This window comes from Syngnathus floridae, chromosome 4, assembly GCF_059516105.1.
Source record: "Syngnathus floridae isolate MCC-2025c chromosome 4, RoL_Sflo_1.0, whole genome shotgun sequence".
Lineage (NCBI taxonomy): Eukaryota > Metazoa > Chordata > Actinopteri > Syngnathiformes > Syngnathidae > Syngnathus > Syngnathus floridae.
In genome coordinates this window covers 19,080,648-19,096,649 of record NC_142416.1, presented here as the reverse complement: position 1 = coordinate 19,096,649, position 16,002 = coordinate 19,080,648, and the positions used below count along the sequence as shown (strand labels likewise).

Below are 16,002 nucleotides of genomic sequence, written 5' to 3'. Positions count from 1 at the left end.
GCGCCAGTGAGTGCTTTAAAAGGTTGTACACTAGCACATGATGTATTGTACACAGACGTATAGCTTTGAAGCGTGGCTATTAAGACACAATTTAAGTGCGGGTGGTAGACGGCGAACTCCCGGGCCGCTGTCGGCAAAAGCCCTTCAAGGCACTTGTGTTAATCAACAATGCGCTCGAGGCGTAATTGTGCAATGACGTCACTCTGGGTTCTTTATTCGTACTCTGCCTTTCATACTAGTCTTGTGAATCGTCGCTAAAGTTGGCATACCACACCATTTGCTTGATCATCTTACGTTAGCTCGCTCGGTTAGCATCGAATTCTTAGACTGTCTCGAGGTACCTTTTGTTTTTTTGCTTCACCCGAGAAGCTTAATGTCCCCCCGCCCCGCCCCCATCCCGCCATGCCTCTCCGCTCTGGCTGCAGGTGGCCATTTATTGTTGCAAATAGGCAGTCTCGAGCTTTTACACCTCCAGGTCAATGAATGGCTGAGCGCAGTCATTTCGCCAAACACTGATTACCAGATGTTTTTTACCGAGGAACACGGCCGGAATACTCATGAAGCCGTCCTGACAGCCCCAGCGTAGAATTTGTAATGCCATCATGTCTCCTTCTAATAAGACCAATTAAGCCGTAATGGATGCCGGATATAAAGCCAACAACAATAATCGAGACGTTAAAAAAAATAATAATAAACACCTCAAGTTTCCAGCTGACATTTCCCGCAGTGGTCTTTGTTCAATTTTCTTGCCAACCTGCCTCACGCTGAAAAGGCTTTCCATTTGATATTCTTAACAGGAACAAAGCTGCAGCATTATCACAGAGTACATAAAAAAGCTGCTTTTAATTGGGCTTTTGTAAATGTCACTTCTAAACGCGGCGTCTCTACCCTCAAGGCTCTCCGGAAGACGGCGGCAAACCGTTCCAGTGTCCTGTGTGCGGTCTGGTCATCAAGCGCAAGAGCTACTGGAAGAGACACATGGTCATCCACACCGGCTTGAAAAGCCACCAATGTCCGCTGTGTCCCTTCCGCTGCGCCCGCAAAGACAATCTTAAGTCCCACATGAAGGTGAGTCGCCGTCTCTATTCGATAAAGCCTGAAAATTTCCGAATCTGATCTCGCGTGTAAATATAATAATCTTGTAATTTGACACCTGGGCTTCTTCTCCCAGGTCCATCAGCACCAAGACCGGGGCGAGACGTTCCAGTGCGAACTCTGCCCCTTCACTTCCTCCCGTCACTTCAGCCTGAAGCTCCACATGCGCTGCCACCAGCACTTTCCCCGCACCGACGTCAAGGTGAAAGAGGAGCTCACCACCGACACCGAAGGCGAGGGCTCCCTGATGGGCGACGCCGGCGGCCCAGCCGACTCGAGGGGGAACCGGCTGTCCCCTCTGCATCCGGACGCCCGGCTGCAGTCGTCCCCGACGGGCGAGGCGTCGTCCAATCACGTCAACGTCAAGGAGGAGCCGCTGGAGAGGGACCTGTCTGTCCTGTCGCCGTTTAGCATGGGCAGGGAGCGACCTAGGAGCAGCGCCAACTCCTTGGACCTGCCGGGGGCAGGCGGCGGGGTGCACTCCAGCCCGAGTGGTCCAACCACGGCCTCCCTCTTCAGCCCGGACATCACCACCAAGACAGCCACTGACCTGCTTATGAAGCTATCAGGTTAGTACGCGTTACGAGTATTGTCAGGTGGATTATTGTTAGCATAGGTTAGCATACAACTAATTGATTAGCATCAGTGGACAAATATTTCAATCACAGAGTGATTGTTGAGCGTCGTGAAGCTCCACTCCATCTGAAAAAATACACCCGAGTTGATATGCCACTCGCATCTATCGTTGTTTTCTGAAGACCTTCACACTGAACCATGAAACATTCTTTGCATGAAGACAAATTCATAGCATGCCATGCGGAGGTTAGGAGACCAGCGGGGAATTCTCCGTTTCAGATGCAATCTGAGCATAAGAAAAGAACCTAAACTTTTCAACCCTGGCTTATGTGAAAAATATAAATAGTTTAATCTGGGACTCCACGTTTCATAATCAGCTGCCATTCATGTTGAGATTTTTTTTTTTTTTTTATTGCCATTGAATTTTAAAAGAACCAAAGATAGTTTGTACCAACTTGACAAACACGCCGTTCTTTGGGAATGTTTATCCCCCGATGCTGTTTAGATGCATCTTGTAGTGTTGCAGAGTATAAAAAGAGCCACTCAGAGACGTCAGCAAGATTGATGGGAAAAGGTCAGGTGAGGTTCGGCGCCGAGGTCGAGGCTACGGCTGCCAATCTCGCGCTTAATGCTGCGTAATTAGATTGAGATCTTCGGGAAAAAAAAAAAACAGGAACATTAGATTAATTAAAAATGTATGCATAATTCATAATTAAAAAGGAATTTATAATTTGAAATGATTAGCGCCCTTGGCTCACCATCCTGTGACCCAGCCAGTATGCGCCGGGGGGACTAGGACGACTCGGTTAACTAACTGCCCCCCACCCCACTCCGCCCCGCGCCCCCGACTCCAAATGGCAGTTGCACTTCACTTCCAGACTGCGCAATCAAGCCCGGGCTCCTCCAGGGAGGAGCCAGCGGTGACTTCTTCCAATGTCAGCGCAGTGTCAGGCGGCGGACATCTTACGTTGAGGCCGTCATTCAAGGTGAATGTGGGCGGATATAAAAAATGAAGTAAAGTCCAAATGATTATGGACTTTAATGAATACCGCCCCTTTGATCACAAAGTATCTCTTTTGTCCAAAAAAATGGCTACGTAGAAGAAGCAAGCGCTCAGATCTTTTTAAAATATCAGTGGGAGCGAAGGGGGGGGGCAGGGAAGGTGAGGGACTTCCTCTCGGGACTCCACTTCTCCCTGGCAAGCCAGATTGAGTGTGTTCACGGGTAGCTCATTCCTCCTACTTTTTACACCCCCGGTTCCCCGCCTCGCCTCGGTCCCCCAAGGCCAAGCAAGGGAGGCGGCGGGTGAAAGATATAAAGACCAGACAGATGAAGTGACATCTGAGCGAGCCAGAGATGTTAAAACGAGGAGTTGCGTCCACTTCCCCCAAGCCAGTGAACTCCCCCTGAACCATGACATAATATTGGGAGGGGGGAGGGTGTCATGGATCCTACTTCTGACACCATTTTGAAAAAACAGTAGCAGCATATTTTGGAGAGGACTTTCTATTGAGCATTGCGGCGATCCACTTTGATTTTGCACGACGGCATGCTGACACAGCCGTCGGCCGTCCGGCGTGATCCACATTTTGATTTGGAGATGAAAGCCACGCCGCTCCCCCCCCTCCCTTCCCCGTGCCCAGTGGACCAGAGCTAATCATGTGGGCATCCTCCAGACATCACCCACTCCCCCCTCAGCCGCTCTGACATAGGCACTGTGAGCTCGACCTTGGCTGGGTGTGAGTAATTGCCACGCGGGGCATTGTGGGAGGTGTTGTCGCTCTTATGATTGTTGCCCCCCCCCCCCCCCCGGAGAATACTGTGCATATTATTCTCTCCTCGCACCGCAGGCAGAAAACTAACACCGTCCTGCACATCTAGTACAGAAGCAGCTTTGTATTTGAACATCATCAATTTGGACCTAATTGCTAGTAACGATTCAGTTAATTGACCTCCTTAGCTAATCATCCACGTGAAGAACAGCTTGAAACCTTAAAGGAGAGAAACCAGTCAATTTTCTGTCACACCATTTCAAATAGTTAAAAAGTGTCTGAATCACGTGAAAAGTCCTTTGCGGAAAATTTAATGGAACCGATGAAAGTAAACTTGCAAGTCAAGGCATGTTTAATCACGAGGTTGGGAATGCTCAAGTCTGTTGGGTGACCTAAAAAGCGTCGCACGCGAGACGACAAAAAGGTCAAAACGCATTGGACAAATATTCATAATGGAGTGGGCGAGTGCAACGGAGTGGGCGTGCGACTGATATAATGAAAACAGTCTGTCCTTGCTGACATTGTACTTGATATATTTGGAGTCCTTGTCTGCTTTGTCGCTGTCCATATAATACGTTGGTGGATCTGAATAGCCTTCCCATTTCCTCTTCCACCTGAGTGCACATGCACAGGAAGGCCCTTTGAGCGTGACCTCTCTTGTCCATACATCTCCTCTGCAGCCATCAGCGTCGCTGTCCGCCGCCGTCTTGCACGCCGTCAGCTCCTGTTGGGTTCTCAAACCCGCCCGACGCAGCCCTGCGCTTTTTTTTTTTTTTTTTCCTCCTCCTTCTTCTTCTTCCTCCACCGGTATAAAACAGCAGCCAATTGTCAGAGGGAGAGCAGGCCGGCGTGACAGAGGTGGAAAGCTAATGAAGTTATTTGACGGCGGGCCTGGCCGCAGAGCGAGAGGTGAGGCGCGGCGGACAAGCGGCTGGCAGCTAGACGGATGAGGCGCGAGGCGAGAAAAGCAAGAGGCGGCCGAGGGGAGGGGAGGCGCGGGCGAGAAGAACGCCGATGTATGTAGCGTCGCTGGCAGGTGTCACAAGGCTGTGATAACACGCAGACAAACTGATAGCGCCGCGGCGGCGGCAGAAAGGGAGCTGACTCGGGAGCTGGAGATGGCCAGTCACCCGGAAAGATGCTTCTCGGCTCACCTCGCAAGGTGACATGCGAGGAAAAACTCGATGCGCTTCTCCTTGATGTGTTTCTGTGATTTGGAGTCCTGTTATTTTGGATCAATGTCTGGTTTACTTTGGTGCCTCGACATAAGCGGCACTTCTATACCTTATCGAAACATTTAGAAATGGCAAAATGTAAAGAATCAAATCGTTTTTACATCATTCAAAGTCATAGGGAAAAAAAAAGATCTTACTCGAGATGACGAGTCGCGAAGAAACATGCCCTCCTTCTGCTTCTCGGCTCGAGTCGCAAGATGACATGCGAGAAAAACTGGACGCTCGTCCCCGTGTTGTGTTGGTGAGATTCCGACAGACAAAAGGCTGCAGTGTGAGCTCAGCTTTGTCGGGATGGAATTGTTGCTTGTTCGAAGGGTGTTAAAAATTTGAAAGAAGCTGTAAGGAAGTGCAATATGACCAAGTCCGTTACTGAGTCAGCAAAGTATCGTTAAAAAAAAGAAAAAAAGACCCATAATGCATATTTCTTTCACAACTAGGGGAGTCACAAACTAATTTATTATGCTATTGGTTACTCCATTAATTCCTTGAGTAATTTTAAGAAACTGATATTTGAATACAAACGGCGCAGCAACTCTTTTAGACATTAAATTTAACAGTACTCACAGTCATATAGTCTTTATTATCTGCAAGGGCTCTCAGGATATCCTTTGCTAACAGAAAATGTGGGGGAGCTGCAATAATATTCAACTTTGGTGTCAAGTAAAGGTCCGCAAAATCTCATCGATGGGGCCGGAAAACAGCCCCCGTCCCATATGTTTGATGCCAGTGGTCTATACTGTACACTGTGACAAATGGAATGGGAGCAATGGCCTCTTTGTTTCTGCTTGCACCTTTAATTTGTCTTCAGTTTTCCTCCGAGCGTGTGTATGGGCTCATGTTTTTTTTTTCTTAGGTGTTTTGTAAAGTGGGGGTGCAAATGTCCTGTACCCCGGGTCTGATCCAACATGGCCCGACACACTTCTAATTAGAGGACGTCCTTCCAGGTGCCGACCAGGTTATACTTAGCCTGTCCGCCGACATCCGACGACGTGACATTTCCAGCTGGTACAGGCTGTGACCCCCACGCCACTGCCCGTGAACTTGAAGGTCGCCATGCCACCAGCCCCCCCCCCCCACTCTTTTTGCTCGCTCCTCTCATATGTAGCGCACACACAATCCCAGCTTGCCATGGTGTGGCATCGCTCACCGTACGGGTGGCCTGGAACACCAGCACCTGTCCCCCCCTTTTTCGCTGACCCCTCCACCCCGATGGCATGAGGGCCATTAATCAGAGGGGCCCCGAGTCGCCGCAGATGGATGAGGCGGGATGAAGGGGTTGGCGGGCCTTTGGTTGTTAAAGATGTTAGGTGAGATGGTCCAGATTCCTACTCCGGTGGACAGACAAGTGTCTGATGGTGAGCGATGTTCCCCGAAGAGGGATTCTGTGTGAACGAAAACATTGTTCGCTAAATTTTGAAGCTAGTTGTCTTGTCTTGTAGCCGCTCTGTGTAATGAGATGCGACGTGCGATACAAAGAGGACTTCTATTAGAAGTTGCTCCGTGGCTAATTATTAATTATTCATCTAAAGGCGGATTAGATGTGGCCCAGATTCTGTCTGAAAAGCGGCGGTGACGGTGTGACAGCTTTCTCCAGAAGCTCCTACAGAGATTGCGAGATAAGGACGACGCCGCCGCCGTGATTCGCATCGGTGTTGCTTGCGGATGGGCGCTATGGAAGCGGATCACAGACTCGTAGGAGGCCGCAAGTTGAGAATAAAGTCAACAAACTCAATATTGTCAGTTGGGGATTAGTTTCCTAAATCCTAAGTAGCACAGAAGATGTTCTCAGCTAGAAAACCCTAAAACTATTCAGAAGAACCAGAACTTGGACTTCCCACTTTCAAACACAAATAAAAAAAATGTTCACTCAATATTTCAAAATGTACGCAATTCAGATTGCTGATTTACAACTTCTTATCCTCTGCAGCGGCCAACCAGAGGGAGGCGCTGAAGTCGCCCTTCCACGTGAAGGAAGAACCCAAAACCGAGGAAGCCTTGAGTCCTAGACCGGCCTCCCAGTGTCAAATCCCGTCGAGCTTCCCCGGGACATTCTGCCAGGACGCAATCACGGGGTCGGCGGCTTCGGAACGTCCGGGGTCCCTCAAACCGAGGGAAGGGAGCCCCCCGGCTACCAACAGCTTATTGAGCCAAGACATCAACATGAAAGTGGCCTCCGAGTTGCTGATCAAGTTATCAGGTAGGATAAAAAACCCGCGTTAAGACCTGAGCACCACTGTGGCATCCCATCATTTGGTCTTGGAACTTGATTATTACTTTTACAGTCTTTCGCTCGCTTCAAGCATAATAAAAAATATCTCCAGTCCTTTGTTAAACGATCAAAATCCTCCTTGACCCACACGTCAACCTCCGGCCAGTAGTTTGTGTATAAATGGTCTGACAACAACATGACCTCCTCGGTGGAGGTATCCCTTTAAACGCTCGCGTTTACCGAGAGAATTCGTCGAGACGCTTCCAGGTCACGCACTACTATTGATATTTTTTACTGTGGTGTTCCGCGAGTTTGGCCGATCAGCAAGTTCGATTCTTGGTTGTACTCCGCCGGGCTGAAACATTTTGTAAGGCTCACGGAGTAGGTGAGTGTGTCCTTGAGTAACACATTAACAAAAAAAATGGCAAAAAGGCATTCTTCTTCTTTCTGTGATTTTTTTTTTTTTTCCTCATTTTTTGAGATTCGGATAAATGCAGACAATTCTAATAATCAATTAATTTAAAGATAAATGTAAGGAACAAAATAAGTTTCTGGCTTTTTTTTCCCCCACGCTGATGTGAAAAACAAACACCACTTGAGAGCAAAACAATCGGAATTATATAATTAGTGTGATTTCTGGTCTGTTCCAGATTGTTTGTACCGTTTTGCCGACAACCTCCAAAAACAAAAACGTACTTGCGACTGCTTTCATTTCTTAAGCGAGGCCAACAATTAGAAAATGAGACGCTCGTTTTAACGCAACCAAGACTCCCCCCCCCCCTGTCGGTTACGCGCTAATGGAGCAAAGTGATTTCGCCTGCGGACACTGATGCGTCATTGCTAAATCGCTCGGGCCGCCGCTTGTTTTAATCCAAAATGAGCTGCCGCGAATGTCGGCTCTAGTTGGAGTGCGTTGTTTGTCTACCGCTGCGAAGTGACTCTCAGGCAATTTAAAAATGTCAACCGTGTGCCAAAGAGGCTAAGTTCAGCGTCCGTTTGGTATTTGGAAAACGTCCGAATAAAATACAAACGTTCCGGGCGGCATGTTTATAATGAACTCGGTAATAAGATGTTGCAAGCAGACAACCTTCGTATTCCGCTGGTGCGAGTGAGAAAAGCGAGGCGGACTTTCTGTAAGCTTCAAAAGTAAATTGTTGACCACCTTCGGCGGTAGTTAGGCTCGCTTTGTGATGATGTCGTCGACGTGTCTTTCATGTTATTTTCCTCTCGTGTCAGATTGTCCACGCCGCAGCTCGGTTGACCCGGGTCAGGCGAGCGATATCGAAACGTTCATCCGACGCTTCGGTCTCTGTCCTCGGAGCGCAGTGTCTGGTTGCCACGGCAACGGGCGGCGGAGGGGAGAGGAGACGGAGAGGATTGGGGAAGAGTGACAGCCTTGACAAGAGTCTGGACCCTGGAGTGACCCCGGGGTGGGTGGGGGAGGGGTGAGGATGAGGAGAAAAGGGGGCCACGGAAAGGTCAGCGCGTTCACAGTCACATGTGATTACAGTCATGAGGTTCAAGGGCGTCCGCACAATCGCCTCCTCTCTGTGTCCACTGCGGAAAGGTCAGCGGCAGCGCAGCCGTAATGCAATAAGGATGCATAATACGCAAATCACATCGAGAGGGAGGGGAGGGGGAGGCGAGGCCGAGCGGGGTTAGTCTTAGCTGTGTGCGGGAAATCAATGCAGCCCACGTTGTCATCGTTACAGCGCTTCCACATTTCTCGCTGAGTTATGTTCCAAAATCCACGCTCGTTGTGTTTTGGCCCCTCCCCCTTAAAACCTTTAGTCCTTCGAAGCTGTTCCTCCCAGTTTTATTTGATCCATCTCAGGGCACAGCCATTTTACCACCACCGTTGACTGAAAACGACATCACAGTTCAGCTCAGGTTACGACCAATCACAGCCCACCTGGTTTCTGGCTTTGGTCATGTCTGTGCCGTAACGGCGTCATTCACAAGAGCTTGAAAAGCGTGGGCACAAAAGATCAGCGGCGATAGAGTAGCAGGGGTTCCAATCAAGACATGCTGTCATCATTACTGCACATTGTGCGGTAACGTGAGTTGCATCATCCCGTTTTTAACTAGGTCACTTCTTCTACCCCCCGTCTCGCTCTCATCTTCCTACAATCCGTCGCTCCTCGCTTTTTTTTTTCTATCAAACATTGTTCATGCAGTCTTCCACATCTGCTTAAAAAAAAAAAACAGACTGGCAGTGTCTGGGGGCTAATTATGCCGGGCTAAACAGTCCCCGCCGCCGACGGCTAAAAGCGTGCCAGCAGATGGGCACGGGTGTTTGCGGGGCAAGGCTGGTGTACGCCCCAGATAAGTGGCATCAATGCGGGTAACAGCCGTCACGTGCCATCGCTGTGACATCACACGTTGCGCTCGCCTCTTAGGAACCGGGCGCGTCGTCTTCTGAGGATTTTTAACCGGCGCTCGTTAGCGGGCAAATTAAAAGCCAGTCCGAGCATTGAGGAACTTCGAGTACCGTTGACTTGCCTGCACATTCAGACGTACTTTATCCTCTTTTTTTTTTTTTAATGATTCACACGCGACGCGATGTAATCATCCGTCTGTGTCAATCGTCAACAATGACGTAATCTGGCGTCTCGCGAAAGCTGCGCTTAGCTTCGGGCGGCTGTCCTCGCCGTGCCCCCTTCAGTGTGTGGCCGTTCACTGACCCCCATACTGTCCCCCTTATCTCTGAAGTCCCGCCCCCTCCCCCCTGCCCTTTTTCCCCTCTCTATCATTTTTTTTTTGTCGCTTTGACCTTATTTGGTGACTTATGTTTATGGTCGGGCGCAAGCTCGGAGCGGGCCGCTTCGCCCGGCGATCAATGTTAGCTGCGGCAGATGCGTGTGAAGTCTACAGACTCCCACATGACACGCCGTCTCCATACTGCAGCCCTTTGAAGCAGCGTGAACTCTTCACCCCATGTCTGAGGAGCAGGTTGGAGAGAAGAGAAGAGTGGAGGAAGGAGATGTGCTTGTGGGGGAGGGAGGGAGGGATGCGGAATAACAGAGCAAGGACAGGGGTAGACTCGGATGTACCAAGTAGAGGAGGGGGTTGTCACTTTGAATCGAGCCGTCTCCCCCTCCGCTACCCCCAGGTGTTCTTTTTCTGGCACCGCTAGACAATGTTTCCCCTCTCTTTAGCCTTCCGTCTACTCCTACGCCGACCCGGTTTTCATACCGAGGCGTCAAATTGGGCCGATACGGATTTTGGTTATTAATGCCGTGACTTTGTTTTGCCGTCAGTGTACGTGCGCTCTTGTTGTTGACATGGCAAGTCAAGAGTTTATCGCTTCAAAACATAATAACCTCCGGCGCTTTCTGACTTAGTTTCACCACAAATGGCTGGTAATTTATTCCTAATTTATGTGTAATATATTAAATGGGGCCTTTTCTTTTTTTTTTTATTTTAACTTGCGTTTCCACCTACAGTTCTATAAACTTTTCATTTTTCGTACTTGATAGTGGAAGCACAGCAGACTGTCCGCAACCGAACCAAAACCAATTAGTAAAGATTTATGTTGTTGTTTTTTTTACACATTAATATATTCAATATAAGACAGAAATAATAACAGAAAAATTAGTAATTAATTTCTGTCTTCCATTAGGTGACCTCAAGTTATTTTTAATTTATTATTTATTTTATTATTTATTCCGTATAGAGTATTTTTTTTATTTACATCAATCGTTTATTAATTGCTATCAGAATTTTGTATATTACATGTTTTTTTTCCCCCCCCTTTTTCCAAATTCATTCAACGACCTTCACACTAGAAAATGCTTGGACTCGTTTACAGGTTAAAGGACGAAGAAAAGCATCAAGTGGCTTCAAAATCAAGGACGACAAAAAAGGCCAGAAATTATGTCGCATTAATTAAACAGATTTTTATGCGAGGGATGTTTAGCAGTCCCGACGGGAGCACTTTTCTTGCTTTTTAAAAGCTTCATAACGTGCTGTTGCAATTAGTCTCGTCTCTCGGAAGACTAGCAATATTTTATAGCATTCTCGCTAAAATATTCCAACACTTGACTTTAACAAAAGGGACAGAAAAGTGATGTTTTACAACTCTGTAACTCCTGTGCGTGTTATAAAAGCGAAGGTGAGTCTCTCACTTGAACTAAGCAAAAAGTGCCATGTAGAAATTCGAGTTCCTATTTTTCCGAATTGTACCATTTTGGGGGTTAGACTGTAATTTACAATGGACTTCTTTTTATGGCAGCGGAAAAAGTGTCATGGGCGTAGGAGTGAAGCCATATTTTTTCGTTTTACGTGATGACAAGTGGAATACGGGTATTCCCCAGCAGATAGCTCCCACCCGCGCCGTGCCATCGCCGGGTAACGCCGCTAAACATGTTTGTGTCAGCCAAGTGTGGGAGTTCACGGCCGTGACATTTAGCGCGTTGGTTTTTTTTCCCCCCCTCCTAGTTGTTAAGGGTGGCGATCCAGTGACGGATGCTCAAGCGTCCCCTGGTTGACCCCTCATGCCCCCTTAAAGCCTGCACCGCCCCCTCCCACCGCCGCATCTCCTACACCAACACGACCACCTGATTAAGGGATTAGAGGGGTTTGATGCTTGTCTGTGGCTCTTCTCTTTGTCCTGCTCTCTAATCAAACTGACACCTGGACTTTTATGAACCCCACAAGGGTTCTTTGTGCCTTTGTTTGTTTGATGCCAGCATAAAAATGTAATTTTTTTTTTTATAGGTTGCTTTATAGCTTTGTTATGGCCTAAGCACAGATTGGTTAGAGAGTTGTCGTTTCAGTTTTACAGAATTTTACATTAGATGGTCGTTTTTAAATTATTTTAAAAATAATTGGAAATTTACAAAATATACAATAAAATGGCTCAGATATTTGGAGATATTAATGTCTTTACAAACAAAAATTTACAAATTAATTTTGGAAAAATATAGATTTTTTTAAATTACAGTTGGAAATCTGAAAAAATTGTGAAGTTTAACGATGCTAAAAAAGATGCTTGTTTTTGTACAAAATTTTACTTAAAGTACTATATTGACAAAAATGTTTGTATACAATCCTGCTATAGGCAAACATTTCATGACCTATAGGAACCTCAAACCATCAGAAAAGAACGTAATTAAAAAGCACGGCGTGTATTCATTAACACGTTTAACTGTTGCAATCTGTTTGCCACCAAATCCAATTCACCCTATCAAAATTAATTGCCATCAAATGTGCGGAAGCTTTTTTGGCCTTCACCCAAATGATCATCGCAATATTCACACATTAGTACTCCTGCGTAACAACAATGTGATTCATCGTACAGATTCCTTGCGTATGTCCGAACTTCTCTCTCTGCTCTGTCAATCGTATCAGCAGAAGTAAATCAAACCTGCTCCTGCGGGAGATTTTTCCAGAGGATGAATGAGCTTAAAAAAAAAAGGAAATCCAAGGAGCAATCCAAATAGCCGGGCTTAGCCATTTAGCGTGGCGCTGTGCGTTTATTGGGGCAAGAGGCCACCGGGAGGTCACGCCGCCGTCTGACGGGAAGAGGGCGGCTCAGAGCTGTCGGGGGACCGCCGACGCCAAATAGCAAAACACTCGGCGTGAACCCGGCGGCCAAAATGTTTATGATAGCCGTGACGTCAACGATTAGCTTGACTGAGCGCAAACGGGGTTGATTGGCTGAGCGAGTCCACTTGAAAAGGTGACGAGAAGCAGGCACGCTAAAAATAGTTAAGGGAGATGTGGCATCTGTTAGGAATGTCCCAGCCGACTGACTCGCCGAGCGAGGTTAAATGCGAGTCGGTAGGGACTTGAAACTATTTAAAGACAGCTGCTGTGTGTTGTGGTCTTAATGCAGATGTTACCAAACTGGAGGTGGACAGCTATCTGCTGTACGCATTCATCATTTGACAAAAGATGAGTCTTGTTTGAGTCACCACAGTTTCAAAAGCGGTTTGGCGAATATTGAACTCATCAAAAATAAGAGGTGTCAAGCTGTTTGATGCCACTGACGTGCTAACGGTTAGCATCGCTAGTTGTGCAACGGAATTTTGTGCTTAAAGCCTGAATAGCAAATGTCTTCTTCCCGCACAGAGAACAACAAAGATGGCCACTTCCAGAAGGTGAAGGTCAAAGCGGAGCCCATGGAGGTGGACCCGGCCCCTGCCGAAGTCTCGTCGCCCGTTCCCCCGCCCGCTCCTCCCCCTGCTCACCTGCTGCCTTTCGGCACTTTAGGGCCACGCGAGAAGACCGAGCCCCCGGAGCATTTGGCGCACCCCCAAAAGGACCTGTTCTCCCAAGACATCTCGGTCAAAATGGCCTCCGAGCTCCTCTTCAAATTGTCAGGTGTGTTTTGAGTAACCAAGGACGGCTGTCTGTCTGTCTGTCTGTGTGTGTGTGTGCGTGAGCTGTAAAACCTTCCATTTCCGTCCTTTGGCGGCGCCGTCGTAAAGTCAAGGACGCCACGTATGACCACACGGCTGACATTGAGTCTTGATAAACTTGGACATCAGTCACTAAAATGGGCCTTTCCTTCCGTTTCCATCATGTCCAAAGTCACAAGTGGCCCCCTCAGCTGACTTGTTTGTATTTCTCCATCTGGCCGGACTCCTTTCCACAATATCCACGCGCGTGGTCTTGCATACACGCCCACCTTTACACGCTCTCCGGCGGGCATGTACAAATGTCCGCACCGATCCTTCGCTTCTTCTCCTCTCATTCTGTCTCCCTTGACTCGTTTTCAGACATGGCGGCTCAAGCACACTTGGCTGCACACACTTCCCCATCCCTGCGCCGCCCGCCCGCCCGCCCTCTCTCCCTCCCTGCCGCCTTTACATTTCTCCCGTGCCGCATCGCCATGGCAACGTGAAAAGGAGACCTCTGTCCTTGGCGAGCGGTGTGACAAAACTGGGTGGGGTGGGGTGGGGGGGCAGTGCCACCCAGGGAGGCCGGGGCATCTCTGGGGCCTGGCAAACTGCGACGACCGCCACAAAGGAGGATCTGGCTGCAAAGGGAAATGGTGCAGGGTGGGTGCGGGGGTCTTGCTGCAAGGCTGTCACACAATGAGCAATCAATATGAATTACCCGCAGCGGTAAGACCTCAGAGATGCGTCGGTGGCAAGGTCGGCGAGGGTGGGGTGGGCGGTACGCTAGGCCGCATTTGGAGATGCTCCTAGTCTCCTTGAAAGTGGCACGTGTGGTGGCTTCTTTTCCCTCGACAAATTAGCCCGATCATCGTCATGCGTAACCTTCTTAAATGTGCTCGTTTTCATTTTTCAGAAAAAGTGAGCAAAGCCAACAACCACAAAGACGGCAACATGGTGGGAATTAACAGGTGAGTCGATGACTGGAAAAACACAACCCAAAAGAAAAAATGTGCTTGCTGTAAAACGCCGCTTTGGTCTCCTCCACGTCTTTTCCAGTCCGTTCTTGGACGAGTGCTTTCGACAATCACCCTTCAACTCGCGCTCCAAAAGCTCCTCCCCCGCAGAGGCCGGCTCCTCCACCCGGCCGCCTTTCAACGGTACCACACACAGACACCATTACACACACAAAACACAGGAAAAGACAAAGGCATTTCCACACACACACACATCTCAATTAACAACACTGTGTCAAGCTCCAGCTCGCCGCTTAGATCTCAAACGAGCCTTTGGGCTCCGTGCCCCCCCTCGCCCGGGGCGTCGCCCCCGGTCTCCGTTCCTGTGACTGCCGGCGGTCCAGAGGTTAATTAGCCTGTGCCAGCTTTACCTGTCCCTCTGCCAGTTAATGGAAATCTGATTGGCTCCTGGGTGTCAAAGAGTGGCCTGAAAGTTAATTCAACCCCCCCCTACACACACACACACACATTTTCCCTTGTGCGTTTGAACTTGTGCCGCTCGCTCCCCTTAACTCCACTCCTCTTTTAAGTCGTTATCAGCTCTTTGTGTGAACACACTGGCGCTTCCTCATTCCACTTGTCTTACCGCGTACATTTTTTAATAAAAATGCTACATTGTATCAAATAGTGTCTGGCTGCTATTGAACACTTGGCGCCAGTGGGGGAAAATATACATATAAAAAAAAATCTTTTTTGAAATTGCAAACCAAATTCCTGAAAGATACACAAATATTACGGTCATAAAAATCACGCTCGTTGCAGGGTGGCATCAGTCCTTTTGTATGTGTCGTAGACTCGGAAAAGGAAGACGGCGAACCGGGCAACGGCATCGCCAAGTGGCGGCTCAACGAGCAGCTCTACCCGTGCCCCGTGTGCGGCAAAGTCTTTGGGAGGCAACAGACGTTATCGCGCCACCTTGCCCTACACACAGGTAAACAAGAGAACGTTTCAGCGCGCCGAAATAGTCAGAAACGTTTAAATTATCCCGTTTGCATCACGGTTTATTCACACGCACACGCACATCGGTAAATGAGGGTGACTAGACTAGATTAGCCTACCTTTAAAGAGATTACAACCGTCATTAGTCTCATTACCTCCTTGAAGGATGCGTCCACACACGCCGGAATTCTTCACTTCCCAAATCCACCAGTCGTTGCGTCTTCTCGTCGCGCTTGCCGAATTTCACTTTAAAAGCGGGTTAGCTTAGCGCTCCTAATCAAAGAAAGCACAAATTGAGACCCGTGTCGAGAATGCCCTCCGACACAATTGGACACACACACACCATCTGAGTGTGTTGGCTGCGAGCAGCTTGGCCACACCGCAGAGAGCAGAAGTCGGGGCATATGTCACCGTGGTGGTCTTTTTGGTCTCCCGGCGACATAAAGGTTGCCTGGCTTGGGGTCCTTCGGGCAAATGGAGTGTGTCCGTGCTTCAACAAAGCAATCATGCGCCTGCCGCTATGTTAATCCATGACACAAGGTTTTGTGTATGTTGTCGCGGCAGAGGAGAGGAAGTACAAGTGTCATCTGTGCCCCTACGCCGCCAAGTGCAGGGCCAACCTCAATCAGCACCTGACCATCCACTCCGTCAAGCTGGTCAACACGGACGCCGAGCAGATCGTCAGCGCCGTCGCCGCCGTCAACGACGGCGCCGAGCGCAAGAACTGCGCCTACTATTACAGGTGATCATCAATAGGTCTCTTGATTTATTTAACAATAAATTATAGAAAATTGAGTGCTTTGTTGGAAGACGCTG

At 48.6% G+C, this 16,002-nt stretch overlaps 1 protein-coding gene across 4 annotated transcripts in view; it reads left to right on the top strand.

Moving 5' to 3' along the window:
- znf827 (zinc finger protein 827) overlaps positions 1-16,002 on the top strand; it is a 38,434-nt gene that overhangs the window by 16,157 nt on the left and 6,275 nt on the right. For 3 of the 4 annotated variants that reach the window (XR_015857997.1, XM_088373601.1, XM_088373603.1), the window contains exons 3-10: positions 896-1,068; positions 1,172-1,664; positions 6,606-6,875; positions 12,963-13,214; positions 14,148-14,202; positions 14,291-14,391; positions 15,041-15,178; positions 15,751-15,928. Coding sequence is in view for 3 of the 4 variants with exons in the window: in XM_088373601.1 (XP_088229727.1) it covers positions 896-1,068; positions 1,172-1,664; positions 6,606-6,875; positions 12,963-13,214; positions 14,148-14,202; positions 14,291-14,391; positions 15,041-15,178; positions 15,751-15,928 (1,660 nt within the window). In the remaining variant the exon portion in view is untranslated. The remainder of the gene's footprint in view (positions 1-895; positions 1,069-1,171; positions 1,665-6,605; positions 6,876-12,962; positions 13,215-14,147; positions 14,203-14,290; positions 14,392-15,040; positions 15,179-15,750; positions 15,929-16,002) is intronic. The other variant, XM_088373602.1, reaches the window with a different exon arrangement.